Source organism: Macrobrachium nipponense, chromosome 5 (assembly GCF_015104395.2).
Source record: "Macrobrachium nipponense isolate FS-2020 chromosome 5, ASM1510439v2, whole genome shotgun sequence".
In the NCBI taxonomy this organism is placed as follows: domain Eukaryota; kingdom Metazoa; phylum Arthropoda; class Malacostraca; order Decapoda; family Palaemonidae; genus Macrobrachium; species Macrobrachium nipponense.
Genome location: NC_061107.1, coordinates 143023683 through 143039206, shown reverse-complemented (window position 1 = coordinate 143039206; position 15524 = coordinate 143023683). Strand labels below are relative to the sequence as shown.

At 34.0% G+C, this 15524-nt stretch overlaps 2 protein-coding genes across 3 annotated transcripts in view; one reads left to right on the top strand and one right to left on the bottom strand.

The window, feature by feature from the left end:
- LOC135215686 (receptor-type tyrosine-protein phosphatase epsilon-like) overlaps positions 1 to 15524 on the bottom strand; it is a gene marked incomplete in the record, with an annotated part of 194636 nt that overhangs the window by 8771 nt on the left and 170341 nt on the right.
- On the top strand, positions 2283 to 10032 carry LOC135215687 (uncharacterized). Of its 2 annotated transcripts, none has more exons than XM_064250635.1 (2): positions 2283 to 2488; positions 2653 to 10032. In XM_064250635.1, the coding sequence occupies exon 2, from the start codon at positions 6595 to 6597 to the stop codon at positions 8554 to 8556; it is 1962 nt and encodes a 653-aa protein (XP_064106705.1). In that variant the 5' UTR covers positions 2283 to 2488; positions 2653 to 6594; the 3' UTR covers positions 8557 to 10032. The 2 variants fall into 2 exon arrangements, with proteins under 2 accessions (XP_064106705.1, XP_064106706.1); XM_064250636.1 differs by having other exon boundaries at positions 2653 to 6598.

Below are 15524 nucleotides of genomic sequence, written 5' to 3'. Positions count from 1 at the left end.
AAATCATGTAAATAATGCAAACACAACACAGGAGATGCTCGGGAGATGTGTGCAGAAGTCAACGACCACGTGAACTGAACAAGTGAAGCAGGCTTAGAGCGCTCCCGAGTGCTCAGCTAGCATTAGCATCTACTATAAGCATGCTTGTATCTCAATGACAAATTTTGCTCGGAGGCTGGGTCACATCTCTCAATGCTCTTATGTTGGAGCTCTTGTATGTCGAGGTATTACTGTACAAATCCAGCTATATATGTAACTATTTTCTGTGAGCTGAACAGGCAGGCATTGTATGCACTTTCAATGCATCCACTAGATCAGCTAATAGATGTTTTGAGTCTATGGGAGGAGGGGAGACAGTGGACCAATAGTACCTTGGCTTCGCGATAGTGATGTCATGGCAGCTCCTCCTATGTTACCCCCATGGCGACGTCACAACATTAAGATCATGCTGCATTGACAGCCAATTTTCTTAGCCGTCTTTAAAGATTGGAAAATGATTCTTTGAAGCATTTACAAAGGGCAATGTGTACTATATGTAGCAATAAAAATGGTTATTGTTTAGATACTTGAGCAATAAGATTAACCAATTTGCTGACATTATGTGCCTTTCTTGCCACCATAGATTTAGTTTTACTCTAAATTCAGAACTAATTATTATCATTCTTTATTCTTAGGTCAAACTGACAGGCAGTAAAATTTGACAATAGTATGCTAAAAAAAATTGATATCTCCAACACTTCCATCCCATATAAGCTTCATCCACAGGCATAATAATAATTATAGCCTAGGTTTCATAGCCTGGAACCTAACAGCCAATATTCAATAGTCTGTACAATAATTTTGTTGGATTTTAAAATTTACTGTATCTGATACTATTAACAAAGATACAATTAATATTGTAGTTTGCTGTTGCCAGTACAGATGTACTATATGCAGGCTTGCCCCTTCTGGTTGTTTCTTATTAGACTAAATCTGCTTTGATAGCCACACTGTTACCTCTTAACATATTCTGTATTTCAAAGTCTGTTGCATAAACTTAAACTCATGCATACCAGGAAGTTTGAAAGTGTAATTTTGCAGAAATAGATTGCTGCAATACGCCTGATCCATAGTTTGGCTCTTAATCCCTTATGCAGTTTCTAACCCTAGTAACATAGCGTTCATACTCTTGTTCTTGTCAATAAATCTTAAACACAAAATTGACAAAAATCAGTCCTGAATCTCACATGTCACATATTATTAACAACAAGCTTCCTACACTGACCCGCAGACATTTTCAATGCATATTGAACCTACAAGGCTACTCATAGATCTTATAAGAGAAACTATTTATCTAAATACAGTATAAATTTAGTTACAATCTGCATTAATTCATGTTCATATAGTTGTGATTCAGTGAGAGTACATTGTACATATTTTACAAAACCGGATCAAAGCATTTGAACCATGACACTGAAGCTATTTGTACAGCTTCAAGTGCTATTATTACTAGGAGGTACATATATAAAGCTACGTAACATGTCACAGTCATACTGACCGATAATTCAATATAAATATTTACACTGTACAGTCTAATAACTAGCTAAGACTCGAGCTGTATTTCACAGTCTGTGGAGAGGGACAGATAGAAAAAATCAGCATTCCTGAAGGTTACACCAAGATAGGCTACCTTTGCTATGCTTAGGTTAGGCTATGCTAGGCTCCCCTATGTTATTTAATGATCAACCCTGGTAGACTAGCTAGTTGGTAAAATTTATTTTTAAAGCTATAATGTAATATCAATTTTACACTTTAGGGTAAAATTGATAATGGTAAAATTGAAGAATAGCCCACTAACTTTAAAGTGTTCTGGAAAATTAAATTCAGCTGTCCTCTGCATACAAGGAGGTTTGAGAACTTATTGATAACATAGTAAATAACAGTATAACACTTCATTAACACTTAAAACTGCAGCTGGCCTAGGGCTAGGCCACATGATACTATGTACACACGCTCAAACAACTGGAGGCAGAGTTTCCTAATTTTTCGTTCACCTGCTTGACGCAATATTCATGCCTTATTAATCTATTTTTCTTTTCAAAGATGGAAGAAATCATGTGCAATACCATTAAAAACAGTCACTGATATCTTTAGAACATCATGTTATGTTATTGTGTAAAACTATTTTCCATATAGCAAAATTGACGTGAACGAAACGAAGTGATAAAAAACGTCATATCACAACCACTGATATACATCAGCAAACAGATAGGAGACACCTATCACTAGTAGTATCTGTTACTGTCATTAGCATATCCAGTTATATCTGAGTTTTGAAACAATACTAAAATACATTCTACCAAGGTGGACGAGTTACTTCCCGCTCTACTGGGTAGAAGTAAACAATCACAACAACTGCTGCCTCAGATTCAAGCACGTGAAATGTGACTTGCTTGTCATGGATTTCTTCATTGTTGTATGTCTAATGGATTAAGTCCCCAAAATTGTGGTAAGATAAATTAATTTGCTTATGATAGGTATTTTTGTACCTTTTTGATATTATGTTTTAATTTGTACCTTTTGATATAGCCAATGGCATCCTACCAGTTTTGTAGGACATGTGGCAATAGCTTCGAAGGCATTAGCCTAAAAGTGTTTTTCTTTTGTTTTCAGTTATACTCAATTAACGGCTCATGGTTTATATAATAAAGTACCTACAAAAGGACCATGGAATGTTATTGATACCCAATTTGAGAATCAACACCGAACGGGGCTAAAATCAACATATAACTACAGAGCCACGTACTGTCCACAACAAGGACAAGATAACACAATTCGATTAAGGATTGATGAACCAAGAATAGGAGCCTAACCTAACCTACATAGAAGGCAACGTGGAAAATCTACGAATCAAGAAAATGGAGCTTAATAAACAAGAGAAACATGAAGATCAACATTTAGGCCAAGATGAAGAGCAAGACTTGCATTCATTGAAACCTAGGCCTATGTCACCTAGTATGGGTAAACGAGTAAGATTACAATAAGAAAAAGGTAAGATGTATAATTTTGATCTTCTGGTTGATGAATTCAAAAAACAAGAGAGATTGTTGGGCAAGATAAATAAGGAAGCAGATTTGGCACTTTCTAAAAATGATTGTAATGTAGGCCTACTACAGGATGTTGCAAATAGGCTTCAAATAGAATTAAAGAATATTGACATAACTCTCTCCAAAGTGAAAGAATCAGAAATACCAGAGGTTGACATTGTACAGAGTTTAGAGTATAATTACTAGGAAATATTCTTTGAAAGTCACACTAGGTTAACAAAATTAAAAGAAAAAATGAAACATGAACAAGAAGATAAAATGTCAAATGTCTCTCTAAAGTCAAAGTCTTCATCTAGTAGGTCACATCATACAAGTGTAAGTAAATCTTCACGTGTTTCTAGTACTAAGAGAATAGAACTAAGCACAAAACTGGCTAGGTTAGGCACAGAAAGAAAATACCATGACATAATGGAGAAGGCTAGAGCAGATTTAAAGAAATTAGAAATTGACAAAGAAATTGAAGCCACTAATGCTGAGATATGTGCAGTTAATAAAATTTTAAAGGAAGAAAATGAAACTGATCCACAGTCATGCTTGAGTTTTCCGTTAGGTGAAAATAACCAACCCACTGAAGGTCTCTTGCACAGATATCTTGAGGATAGTAGAGTTGTAAATTATTCATTGTCAGGTTCCAGTGTACAAAAGTCCCTTTCCTTTGCTGGAGGTTTAGATAGTATAGACAAAGATTTAGACAAAAGGAAGGCAGAAATAAAGGGAATGACTGATCTAAATCCAAATGCTCAGGTGTTTAAATTTCAAACAGATTTCATACAACCAGGGAAACCAAGGCTAGACCATAATTATAATTACCAGCCCATAGGATGCTCATAGCCAAGTAAACTTAGGCTAGGCCAAGAAACAAACCGGAAGTCAGATTTCAAAATACCAAATGAGCCTAGGCTAGGTTGTAGTACTATAGATGAGGCATCCCATGAGGTAATAGGTGAACCTAGGTTAATAGTAGATCCCAAAAATGCCTTCACTTGCAATACACAACCTGATGTTAATAGACCAAGGCTACACACTCATGAACCCCTGGCAGATTTTCATGAACAACCTAACATTATCAATAATGATAACGTACAGTCCAGTCAAGTTTATCAATGGGATATTTTAAAAGGTTTTGCTGATCTTCAAAATCAGCACTTAGAGAAACTAGCCGACTTGTTTGCTGCAAGGCAACATAAAAACAATTTACCCGTTAAAGAACCAGAGGTATTTTCTGGAGATTTGCTGAAGTACCCTCAATGGAAAGCATCATTTATTACATTAATTGAATATAAAACAGATGATGCTGCTGAAAGATTGTACTACTTAGGTAAATATACGGATGGTCAGGCTAAAGCTGCCATTGATAATCTTATTTCTTTTGGCACCCAAGAGGCTTACGACAAGGCTTGGAAGATACTTCAAATAGGTTTGGAAATAAATTTATTGTTGCTGATGCCTTTAGAAGCAAGCTTGAAGGTTGGCCTAAGATTACAATTAATGATGGTCCAGGTTTGAGGAAATTTTCTGATTTCTTAGAACACTGTAAAACAGCCATGGGAATCATAAAGTACTTAGCAATTCTTAACGATCCTAAGGAAAACAGACGTATGTTACAGAAGTTGCATGCTCAAATTGCAGAGAGATGGAATTGTATAGTAACTAAAAGAATCACAGTTGGTGAAGAGGAATATCCATCTTTTGAAGAGTTTACAAGGTTCATAAGTGATGAAGCCAATAAGGCATGTAATCCAACATCATCTTACAGTGCACTTAATAGGAGAGATACAGTATTTACACCTAAAGAAAAACAACCACAATGTAAGGTTGCAAAGCGTACATCATTTGCTACTAAATTTAATGAAGTTAATACTGTTACAAATGCTGCATCTGATGAAAATAAATCTAAAAATGAAAAACAAGCCGAGAGTAAAATGAATATAGGATTTACATGCTATTACTGTAGACAAAACCATGATATGGAAAAATGCCCAGAGTTCTTAAAACTTGATCTTGCTCAAAGAAACCAATATTTGACAGATAAAAAAATGTGTAGAGGTTGTTTCAAGGTTGGTCATTATTCAAGGTATTGTAAAAGACCAAGGAAATGTATTAAATGCAAGAGGTGGCACCCAACAATTCTCCACGATGAAACTTTGAATAAAAAACCAAGTTCTGGTGATACCCAACAAGAACAGGCTGTAGCTGTAGCTAATAGAATTAATGTTAACAGATATTTTTCAGCTGATGTTCACTCAATGATTGTACCTGTTTGGTTAAGCCATAGGAATACAAATAATAAGGTCATGGTATATGCAGTATTGGATGATCAGTCAGATGCTTGTTTTATCAAGGAAAGTGTCCTAAGGTATATGAATGTCAATGGCCAAAATTCTGTCATTAAGATAGCGACTATGCTGGGTGAAGAGGCTATAAAAAGTACTAAAGTATTTGGTTTATCAGTTAAGGGCGTAAATGAAAATAGTACTGTAAATTTACCATGTGTCTACTCTAGAAAAACTATTCCTGCAAGAAGAGCACAAATCCCTAAAAAATGTTCAGCTTTAAGATGGCCTCATCTTGAGAAAATTGCTGGAAGGCTAGTAGAGTATAATCCTGACATTGAGATAGGTCTATTGATAGGTATAAACTGTATAAAAGCTGTCAAACCTTTAGAAATCATTCCTGGGTCTGGAAATGAGCCCTATGGTCAGAGAACAGCTCTTGGATGGGGAATTATTGGTAATGTAAATGTCAATGAGAATAATTTAGAAAGTGATGTTGTTGTTAATAGAACTGTAGTTGAAGAAATTGAAATAAATTCCAAGATATCAAATAACATTTTTACAGTACCAACCAAAGTAAAACAAGTGTATGAGCCTCATCATGTCAGAGAGATGTTTGAATCTGATTTCATAAGTAATGTTAATGACGATGAGGTAGCTTTGTCAGTAGAAGAAAGACAGTTTATTGAAATTGTTAGTAATGGTATTAAGATTATTGATGGTAAACAGTTTAAAATTCCATTGCCACTCAAAGGAGGTGATATTCAGTTCCCAGATAATAAGTTAGTAGTCCAGAAAAGACTATCCAACTTAAAACAAAAGCTTCAGAAGAATGTAAGCATGAGAAATGATTACATAAATTTCATGAAGAATATGATTGATTAGGGTTATGCTGAAAGGGTTCCTTTGAATGAAACATGTCTAAATAATGGAAAGGTTTGGTTTGTGCCACATCATGGGGTTTACCATCCCAGAAAGCCTGACAAAATCTGAGTAGTATTCAATTGCTCTTTTATGTATAAAAATGTAAGTTTGAATGATTGTTTACTTCAGGGACCAGACTTGTCAAATAGTCTAGCTGGTATTTTGTGTAGATTTAGAAATCATTCTGTTGCATTTACTTGTGATGTAGAAGCAATGTATCACCAAGTTTTAGTAAATGAAGAACACAGGAATCTTTTACGATTTCTGTGGTTTGATAACCATGACTTAGATGGTGACATGTTCAATATAGGATGACTGTTCATCTTTTTGGTGCTAGAAGCTCTCCATCTGTTGCAAACTATGCTTTGAAAGCTGCTGCTGATAGATTTAAGGATAAAACTACTGAAAAGGCAGCAGAATTCATTAAAGAAGACTTTTATGTGGATGATGGCTTAAAGTCTGTAGCTACAGTGGAGGAAGCCATAAACTTAGCCAAAGACAGTCAGATGATATGTAAAAAGGGTGGTTTCCATTTGCACAAATTTGTTGCCAATAATGCTGAAGTTTTAAAGGCTATGTATCCTGATGAAGTTGCTCAATCAGTTAAGAATCTTGATTTAACGAAAGATAAATTCCCAGTGGAACGAACATTAGGTATGGAGTGGTGTACTGAAACAGATACATTTAATTTTAATGTCAAACCCATTCAAAGATCTAGTACTAGAAAGAATGTTTTATCCATTGTTAGCTCTATTTTTGATCCTCTAGGCATGATATCACCATTCATTCTTACAGGTAAGAAAGTTTTGCAAACCCTATGTAAACAAGACCTTGGCTGGGATGATCCTATTCCTGAAACTGTTATTACTGAATGGGAAAACTGGTTAAGTCAATTACCCAAATTGAAAGATATTAAAGTTGAGAGATGTTATAAACCAGCCAACATGAATGTCATAGACTATGAATTGCATCATTTTTCTGATGCTAGTGAAAAGGGTTATGGTCAATGCTCATACTTAAGAATGACAGATGCAAATGGACAAGTACATACTAGGTTAGTTATGGCTAAATCAAGAGTGTCTCCCTTGAAAACTTTTACTATACCTAGGTTAGAACTCACTGCTGCATTAGCATCAGTGAAGGTGAGTTATTTCTTAAAAAAGGAGTTGAAGGTCAATATTAGTAAAGAAGTATTTTGGGTAGATAGTACAATTGTTCTTGGATACATAGCTAATCAATGTAAACAGTTTAAGGTTTTTGTTGCAAACAGAGTTGCGCAAATCAGAAATCACACCTTACCTGAACAATGGAGATACTTTTCCTCAAGTGATAATCCTGCTGATTTATGTTCAAGAGGTATGTCTGTTCATGATCTGACTAGTAACTATATGTGGTGGCATGGACCTGAATTCTTAAAACATGATAATGCTGATAATGAAACTTTATGTTCATTTGGAGTTGCAGATGAAGATCCAGAATTAAAGAAAGTGTCACTGGCAATTAACACTGATGATAATAATTATGCTACCATACTTACCAGACTTGATTACTTCTCAGATTGGACACGTGCCAGAAGGTCATTAGCTTTATGTAATAGGTTTATTGATAAATTGAAACAGAAATCATTATATACTGAGTATGTTCATGTGTCTGTAGAAGAGCTAATCAAGGCAGAAATTACCATTATAAAATTAGTCCAAAGAGAAGCTTTTCAATATGAATATCAGTTGTTAAGTATAAGCAATAACAAATTTGATAAATGTTTAAGGAAATCTAGCAATTTGTACAAGCTTGATCCATTTATTGGTAGTGATGGCTTAATAAGAGTGGGTGGTAGATTACACAGAAGTAATTTTGATGTCCATGTAAAATATCCTGTGATTTTGCCAAAGAATAGTCATATTACTGAATTGATAATCTATCACTATCATAATAAAGTACACCATCAAGGTAGAAATTTAACTTTCAATGAAATTAGATCTAGTGGTTACTGGATTATAAGTGGATCATCCTTAGTAGCGAAACATATATCAAAATGTGTTACTTGTAGAAAAATTAGACATGATACTCTTACACAGAAGATGGCCGATTTACCAAAGGATAGAGTAGAAATGTCTTCTCCATTCACTTACAGTGCAGTTGATTATTTTGGTCCATTTATAATTAAGGAAGGTAGAAAAGAGCTCAAAAGGTATGGTGTATTAATTACATGTATGTCAACTAGGGCAATACACATTGAAACTGCCCATAGCTCAGTACAGACTCTTTCTTAAATGCTTATAGGAGATTTGTTTGTAGAAGAGGCCATTGCGCACAACTGCGTTCAGATCAAGGTAGTAACTTTATTGGTGCAAGAGAAGAGTTTGCAAAGTGCCTCCGAGAAATGAATGTTGAAAATATTAAAAATGAATTATTAAAGGACCAATGTGATTTTATAACATTTAAAATAGCCCACCTCATGCAAGTCATATGGGTGGTGTTTGGGAGAGACAAATAAGATCTGTTAGAAATATTTTGAATGTATTGCTATCTAACAATAGTAAAATTTTAGACGATGAATCTTTGAGAACATTCATGACTGAAGCAGAAAATATTGTAAACGGGCGACCATTATCCACAGATAACTTGAATGATCCTTTAAATGTAGAACCTTTGACACCTTATCATTTTCTGACATTGAAGTCTAAGGTAGTCTTGCCTCCTCCAGGTAATTTTGTAAAAGAGGACATGTTTTCAAAGAAAAAATGGAGGCGCGTACAATATCTTCTTAATCAGTTATGGAAAAGGTGGCAAAGAGAATACTTACAATCGTTACAAATACGCCAAAAGTGGTTAAAGCCTCAAAGGAATGTAGAAATTGATGATATAGTTTTAATCAAAGACTATAATCTACCTCGCAACAAGTGGATGTTAGGCCGAGTATTAGAAACAAACCCAGATGAAGCTGGCCATGTTAGAAAAATTAAATTGTTAGTAGCAGATGCTTTTCTTGATGAAAATGGTAAACGCCACAAGACAGCTACAATTCTAGAAAGGCCTATTCATTCAGTTGTAATGTTATTGGAAAGTACAACAGGGAAGTCCCCATCAGGGAGCACTTAAGTCATTATGTACTGTATATTTTTGTTTTTGTATGGAATGGACTAACCTGTATATTGTGATTTTATAGTTTGTAAAGAATCTCATATTCATTCCTCAATAGTATAGTTATTGTTTAAATTGTTATCACAATTTAGGGGAGCCATTGTTACTGTCATTAGCATATCCAGTTATATCTGAGTTTTGAAACAATACTAAAATACATTCTACCAAGGTGGACGAGTTACTTCCCACTCTACTGGGTAGAAGTAAACTATCACAACAACTGCTGCCTCAGATTCAAGCACATGAAATGTGACATGCTTGTCATGGATTTCTTCATTGTTGTATGTCTAATGGATTAAGTCCCCAAAATTGTGGTAAGATACATTAATTTGCTTATGATATGTATTTTTGTACTTTTTTGATATTATGTTTTAATTTGTACCTTTTGATATAGCCAATGGCATCCTACCAGTTTTGTAGGACATGTGGCAATAGCTTCGAAGGCATTAGCCTAAAAGTGTTTTTCTTTTGTTTTCAGTTATACCCAATTAACGGCTCATGGTTTATATAATAAAGTACCTACAAAAGGACCATGGAATGTTATTGATACCCAATTTGAGAATCAACACCGAACGGGGCTAAAATCAACATATAACTACAGAGCCACGTACTGTCCACAACAAGGACAGTATCACATAAACATAGTCCTTACATTATCATTGCAATATTAAGTGGAAGGTAGTTGAACTATTCCATTTGTTAAATTTTACAGAAAACATTGGAAACTCACAAAATGCTATCAAATTTAAAAACAAAAAGGAAAAAATGATAACCTAACAGTGTGAACCATGCGACCTCACTATTGCTTTTGATGTCACTATGTGCACATGAATCTAATGTCAATGTGTCATTTATCGGTCTAAGAAACATCTTTCGCTGAGCGAGAGACAATTATTGCACTGCATTCGGTGCAAGTTCCTGTTGGAGAGATATCAAGAAAGCTTAATATACCGGAGAGAATCATACATAGATGAATCAAATTGTTTAGAGAACGGCAAAGTTTAGAACATGGGCCTAGAGGTGAAACACCTTGAAGCACCACAAGAGAGCAAGGCAATACAGTAGTGTAAATGTTGCTGAGCAACATTCATTTGTGAATGTAGAATTCTAGCGCCTCGTCAAGATATTGCTGAACCAGGAATCATGACTAGCTCTACATCTATGACTGGTGTCTGATGAATACTTTAGATGGAGAGGAAGAGATTTTTAAAAATACACTTGAAATCTTTGATAGGTGTCAAATGAATAAGCAAACTTATCTCTGATGATGAGAGATTCAGTTAGGCTCACTCTTTTTGTTTTGTTTTTTATCGGTGGCCAGTGAATACACAGATAGGGAGGGAAACAGTTTCAATGATGCATGCATTTTTTTCTTCAAAACCTAAAGAATACATTTTACTGGGAGATACTTTAATAACATCGGCCTAATCCCTCCATCACTCCTATACGCCACCTCCGCTCTCTTCCACATCTCAGGCGACTCGATCCAACTTCTCGCTATGAACTCCATTGTGTGAGAGCATCACTAATGGTAACGGTTATTTTAAAACTCCCCGCACCGACAACGGAAGGCTTACAATGCGTTTATAAAATATTTTCTGTTCAAAGTTACTTTAGCTTTCCTTCCCCAAAATGTTTGCATACACTTACAGTGTATGATTGTTGTAGCTGTCAAAGAGCAACCCCTGATTAACCCTTAAACGCCAAGCCGGTATTTCTGAAAGTGTCTCCTGTATGCTGGTGGGGTTCAGGAGTGAGCAGCGGAGTGGAAAAAACGTTTTTTTCAAAAAATTGCAGTACGCTTAGTTTTAAAGATTAAGAGTTCATTTTTGGCTCCTTTTATTGTCATTGCCTGAAGTTTAGTATGCAACAATCAGAAATGAAAAAAATATAATTATCATATATAAATATTGGAATAAATGACAGCGCAAAAAAAATTTCATATATAATTATATACAAATAGTGCTGTGAGCAAAACGGTTAAAGCTAATAAGATAATTTTTTTTCTTTGTATTGTACACTAAATTGTGATGATTTTGGTATACAACAAATTGTAAAACGACCAAAACAACACAGAGAAAATATTGTCACAACTGATTGAATATTACTAGACTGTAAGTGTTGTAGCTTACAATTGCAGTTTTCGACCATTTCGGTCGAGTTAAAATTGACCAAAGGTTGAAATTTTGGCACCTCGTGATTTATATGAAAATATTTCAAAAACTGATAAAAGCTACAACCATGAGTTATTTTTAGTTGTATTCTACATTAAATTGCGCACATTTTCATATATGAAACTTTATGCATCGGCTAATATAAAACGGTGCAAACATTACAACAAACTGACAAAAGAATTTCTGATTTTTTCGGCAGAGTTGCCCCGCGGACATAAGGAATAAGTTTTTTTTTTTTTTACAAAACTTCACTATAAATCGAAATATTGTGCTAGAGACTTCCAATTTGTTGCAAAATGAAGGTAAATGATTGAATATTACTAGAAGGTAAGAGTTTTAGCTTGCAATTACGTTTTTCGACCATTTCGGTCATGAAACTATTTCAAAACTGATAAAAGCTAAAACCATGGGTTGTTTTTTGTTGTATTCTACATGAAATTGCGCACATTTTAATATATAAAACTATATGTAACAGCTAATATAAAATGGTGCAAAAATTACGACAAAGTGACGAAAGAATTTCTGAGATGTGTTGCTGATGCTTTTTAGTGCAAGAAAAAGGAAATTCGTGCATGCGCGCCTGGGTAACGCTTGTAAACAAAACAACAGCTTGATCCGTGAACTCCCAGCATCCCTCAAAGCACGTGAGTCAAAATTTTTTGCCAAGCAGGCCTATAACTATTTCTCCACAAATATTTAAAATTAAGCACCGACAGACAATTTTAGTCGATGTAAAATATGTCCAATAGGCGTAGCAATTAGGTTTTTCTTGAAAAAAAAAAAACATGAAATAGACTTAAACGAGAACGTCCCCTTTCATATTTCTTATCCTTTCAGCTACTTATAATATGCTTATGGTAGAAGGTCTAACCATACATGTGGAACTAGTTTTAATTAATTTCTATTTAGAAGAAATGAATAGCTACAAAAAGATCAAACCAAGAAAGCTTTAATGAAAGTAAGCCTTTCTTTATGTATTCGTCAGTTTTGACTCCCACAGCTTTCCAAAGTGTCCAGATGAAATAGGATGATATGCAAAGAATTCGATAAAAAATAAAAGACTGAATTATATTCGTTTGATATTTTTATTATTGCTTTTTGACTTTGAATAGCTAGGTCTGAGTAAATTATGTTAAGCAATTATGAAAAGGATAAGAAAAATGGAGAACATAGCCAATAAAACAAGAATAACGGGAATAATTAAATAAAGCAGATTGATATAAATATTGTCGATTTGAATATTCATTCACATTACTATCCAAGAGAGTATACTGCTGAAAATAGACCTAGGCTAATCATGTGTGAAAATCAGAAGTCCAATTTAGGCCCACTAAATATGTCAAGGAAATGATTTTATTGATCAAAGGACAAAATTAGATTAATCAAACATCGTTATTAAAGAATGTTAATGCCTTAATGTATTATTTATCGGCTGTAAGAGAAGAAATGACAACACCCCAGTGCAGTACGATACTTTTGGTCTTGACTCAAGCGGCAGCAAAGCCAACTTCAAATTGCTTATGCTGTCCCAAAGCTAGAATTGAGAATAAAATTAGAATTCGTGGACCCATCGGCATATATTTTCCTTTCTTTGCGAAATAATTATCTTTAATATGTTGAATAAATCTACGGAGTTCTAATGTAATTAACCCTTAAACGCTGAAGGGGTATATTAAAAATCGCCTTCTGTGTGCCGAGGCGGTCTCAGAATGAGCGTGGAAGCGGAAAAAATATTCTTTTAAAAAAATCACAGCACGCTTAGTTTTCAAGATTAAGAGTTAATTTTTGGCTCCTTTTTTTGACATTGCCTGAAGTTTAGTATGCAACCATCAGAAATGAAAAAAAATTATCATTATTATATATAAATAATGCAATATATAATAGCGTGAAAACAAAATTTCATATATAATTGTATTCAAATTGCGCTATGCGCAAAACGGTTAAAGGTAACGAGTTACTTTTTTTTCGTTGTAATGTACACTAAATTGCGATCATTTTGGTATATAACACATAGTAAAAAGATAAAAGCAACACAGAGAAAATATTATCACAAAATAATACATGAATTCATAAACAAATATTTTTTTCAAAAATTCACCATAAATCTAAATATTGTCCTAGAGACCTCCAATTTCTTTCAAAATGAAGACAAATGATTGAATATTACTATAATGTAAGATTATTAGCTTACAATTGCAGTTTTCGACCATATCTGACGAGTTAAAGTTGACCGAATGTCGAATTTTTTTATATATTTTTTTATATGCAATTATTTCGGAAATTGTAAAAGCTACAACCTTCAAATATTTTTCGTTTTATTCTACATGAAATTGCGCACATTTTCATATATAAAACTCTATGAAATGCGTAATATGAAACGGAGCAAATATTCCGAGAATGGGACGTACGCATTTCGGAGATTTGTGGCGGAGAATCCGTGCGCGGAGGGAAGGAAAGTTTTTTTTTTTTTTTAATTCACCATAAATTTAAGTATTGTGCTAGAGACTTCGAATTTGTTTCAAAATGAAGATAAATGACTGAATATTACTAGACTGTAAGAGTTTTAGCTTACAATTGCGTTTTTCGACCATTTCGGTATAGTCAAAGTTAACCGAACATGGTTTTTTTTCTATTTATCGTGATTTATATGCAAATATTTCAAAAATGAGAAAGGCTACAACCTTCAATTATTTTTTGTTGTATTCTAAATGAAATTGCGCACATTTTCATATATAAAACTTTATGTAACGGCTAATTTAAAATGGTGCAAACATTACCACAATCGCACGTGTGATTTTTTCGGAAGAGTTACTGCGCGGACGTAAAGAAAATGTTATTTTTTTCATAAATTCACCATAAATCGAAATATTGTGCTAGAGACTTCCAATTTGTTGCAAAATGAAGGTAAATGATTGAATATTACTAGAATACAAGCGTTTTAGCTTAAAATTGCGTTTTTCGACCATTTCTGTATAGTCAAAGTTGACCGAAGGTTGAAAATTTGTCACTTATCATTTTTTATATGAAAATATCTCAAAATTGATAAAAGCTACAACCATGGGTTGTTTTTAGTTGTATTGTGCATGAAATTGCGCATATTTCCACATATAATACTTTATGTAACGGCTAATTTTAAAATGGTGCAAACATTACCACAGTCGCATGTATGATTTTTTTCGGAAGAGTTACCGCGTGGATGTAAGGAAAAAGTTTTTTCATAAATTCACCATAAATCGAAATATTGTGCTAGAGACTTCCAATTAGTTGCAAAATTAAGGTAAATTATTGAATATTACTAAAATATAAGAGTTTTAGCTTACAATTGCATTTTTCGACCATTTTGGTAGAGTCAAATTTGACCGAAGGTTGAAATTTTGGCACTTATCGTTATCTATATAGAAATATCTTAAAACTGATAAAAGCTACAATCATGAGTATTTTATTGTTGTATTCTACATAAAAATGCACACATTTTCATATATAATACTCCATGTAACGGCTAATTTAAAATGGTACAAAAATTATGTCAAAGTGACGAAATAATTTCTGAGATGTGTCACAGATACTTTTTAGTACGGCAAGAAAGAAATTCGCGCTTGCGCGCCTGCGTATTGATTGTAAACAAAACAGCACCTTGATCCGTGAACTCCCAGCATCCCCCAAGGCGCGTGATTCAAGAGTTTTCGGCTGGTAGACCTAAAAGTATTTTTCCGCGAATCTTTAAAAAAACTTTTGTATGTCGACGTAAAATACGTCCAGTCAGCACCCGAGAGACAAAAAATGTCGACGGAAAATACGTCCAGTCGGCGTTTAAGGGTTAATTTCAAGTAGAGCAACTTTGACAGTAAATATTATTTATTGTAAGTAAATAATCTGGCACCTGCATATGGCAATATTTCCATAACGAACAATGAATTAAGAAA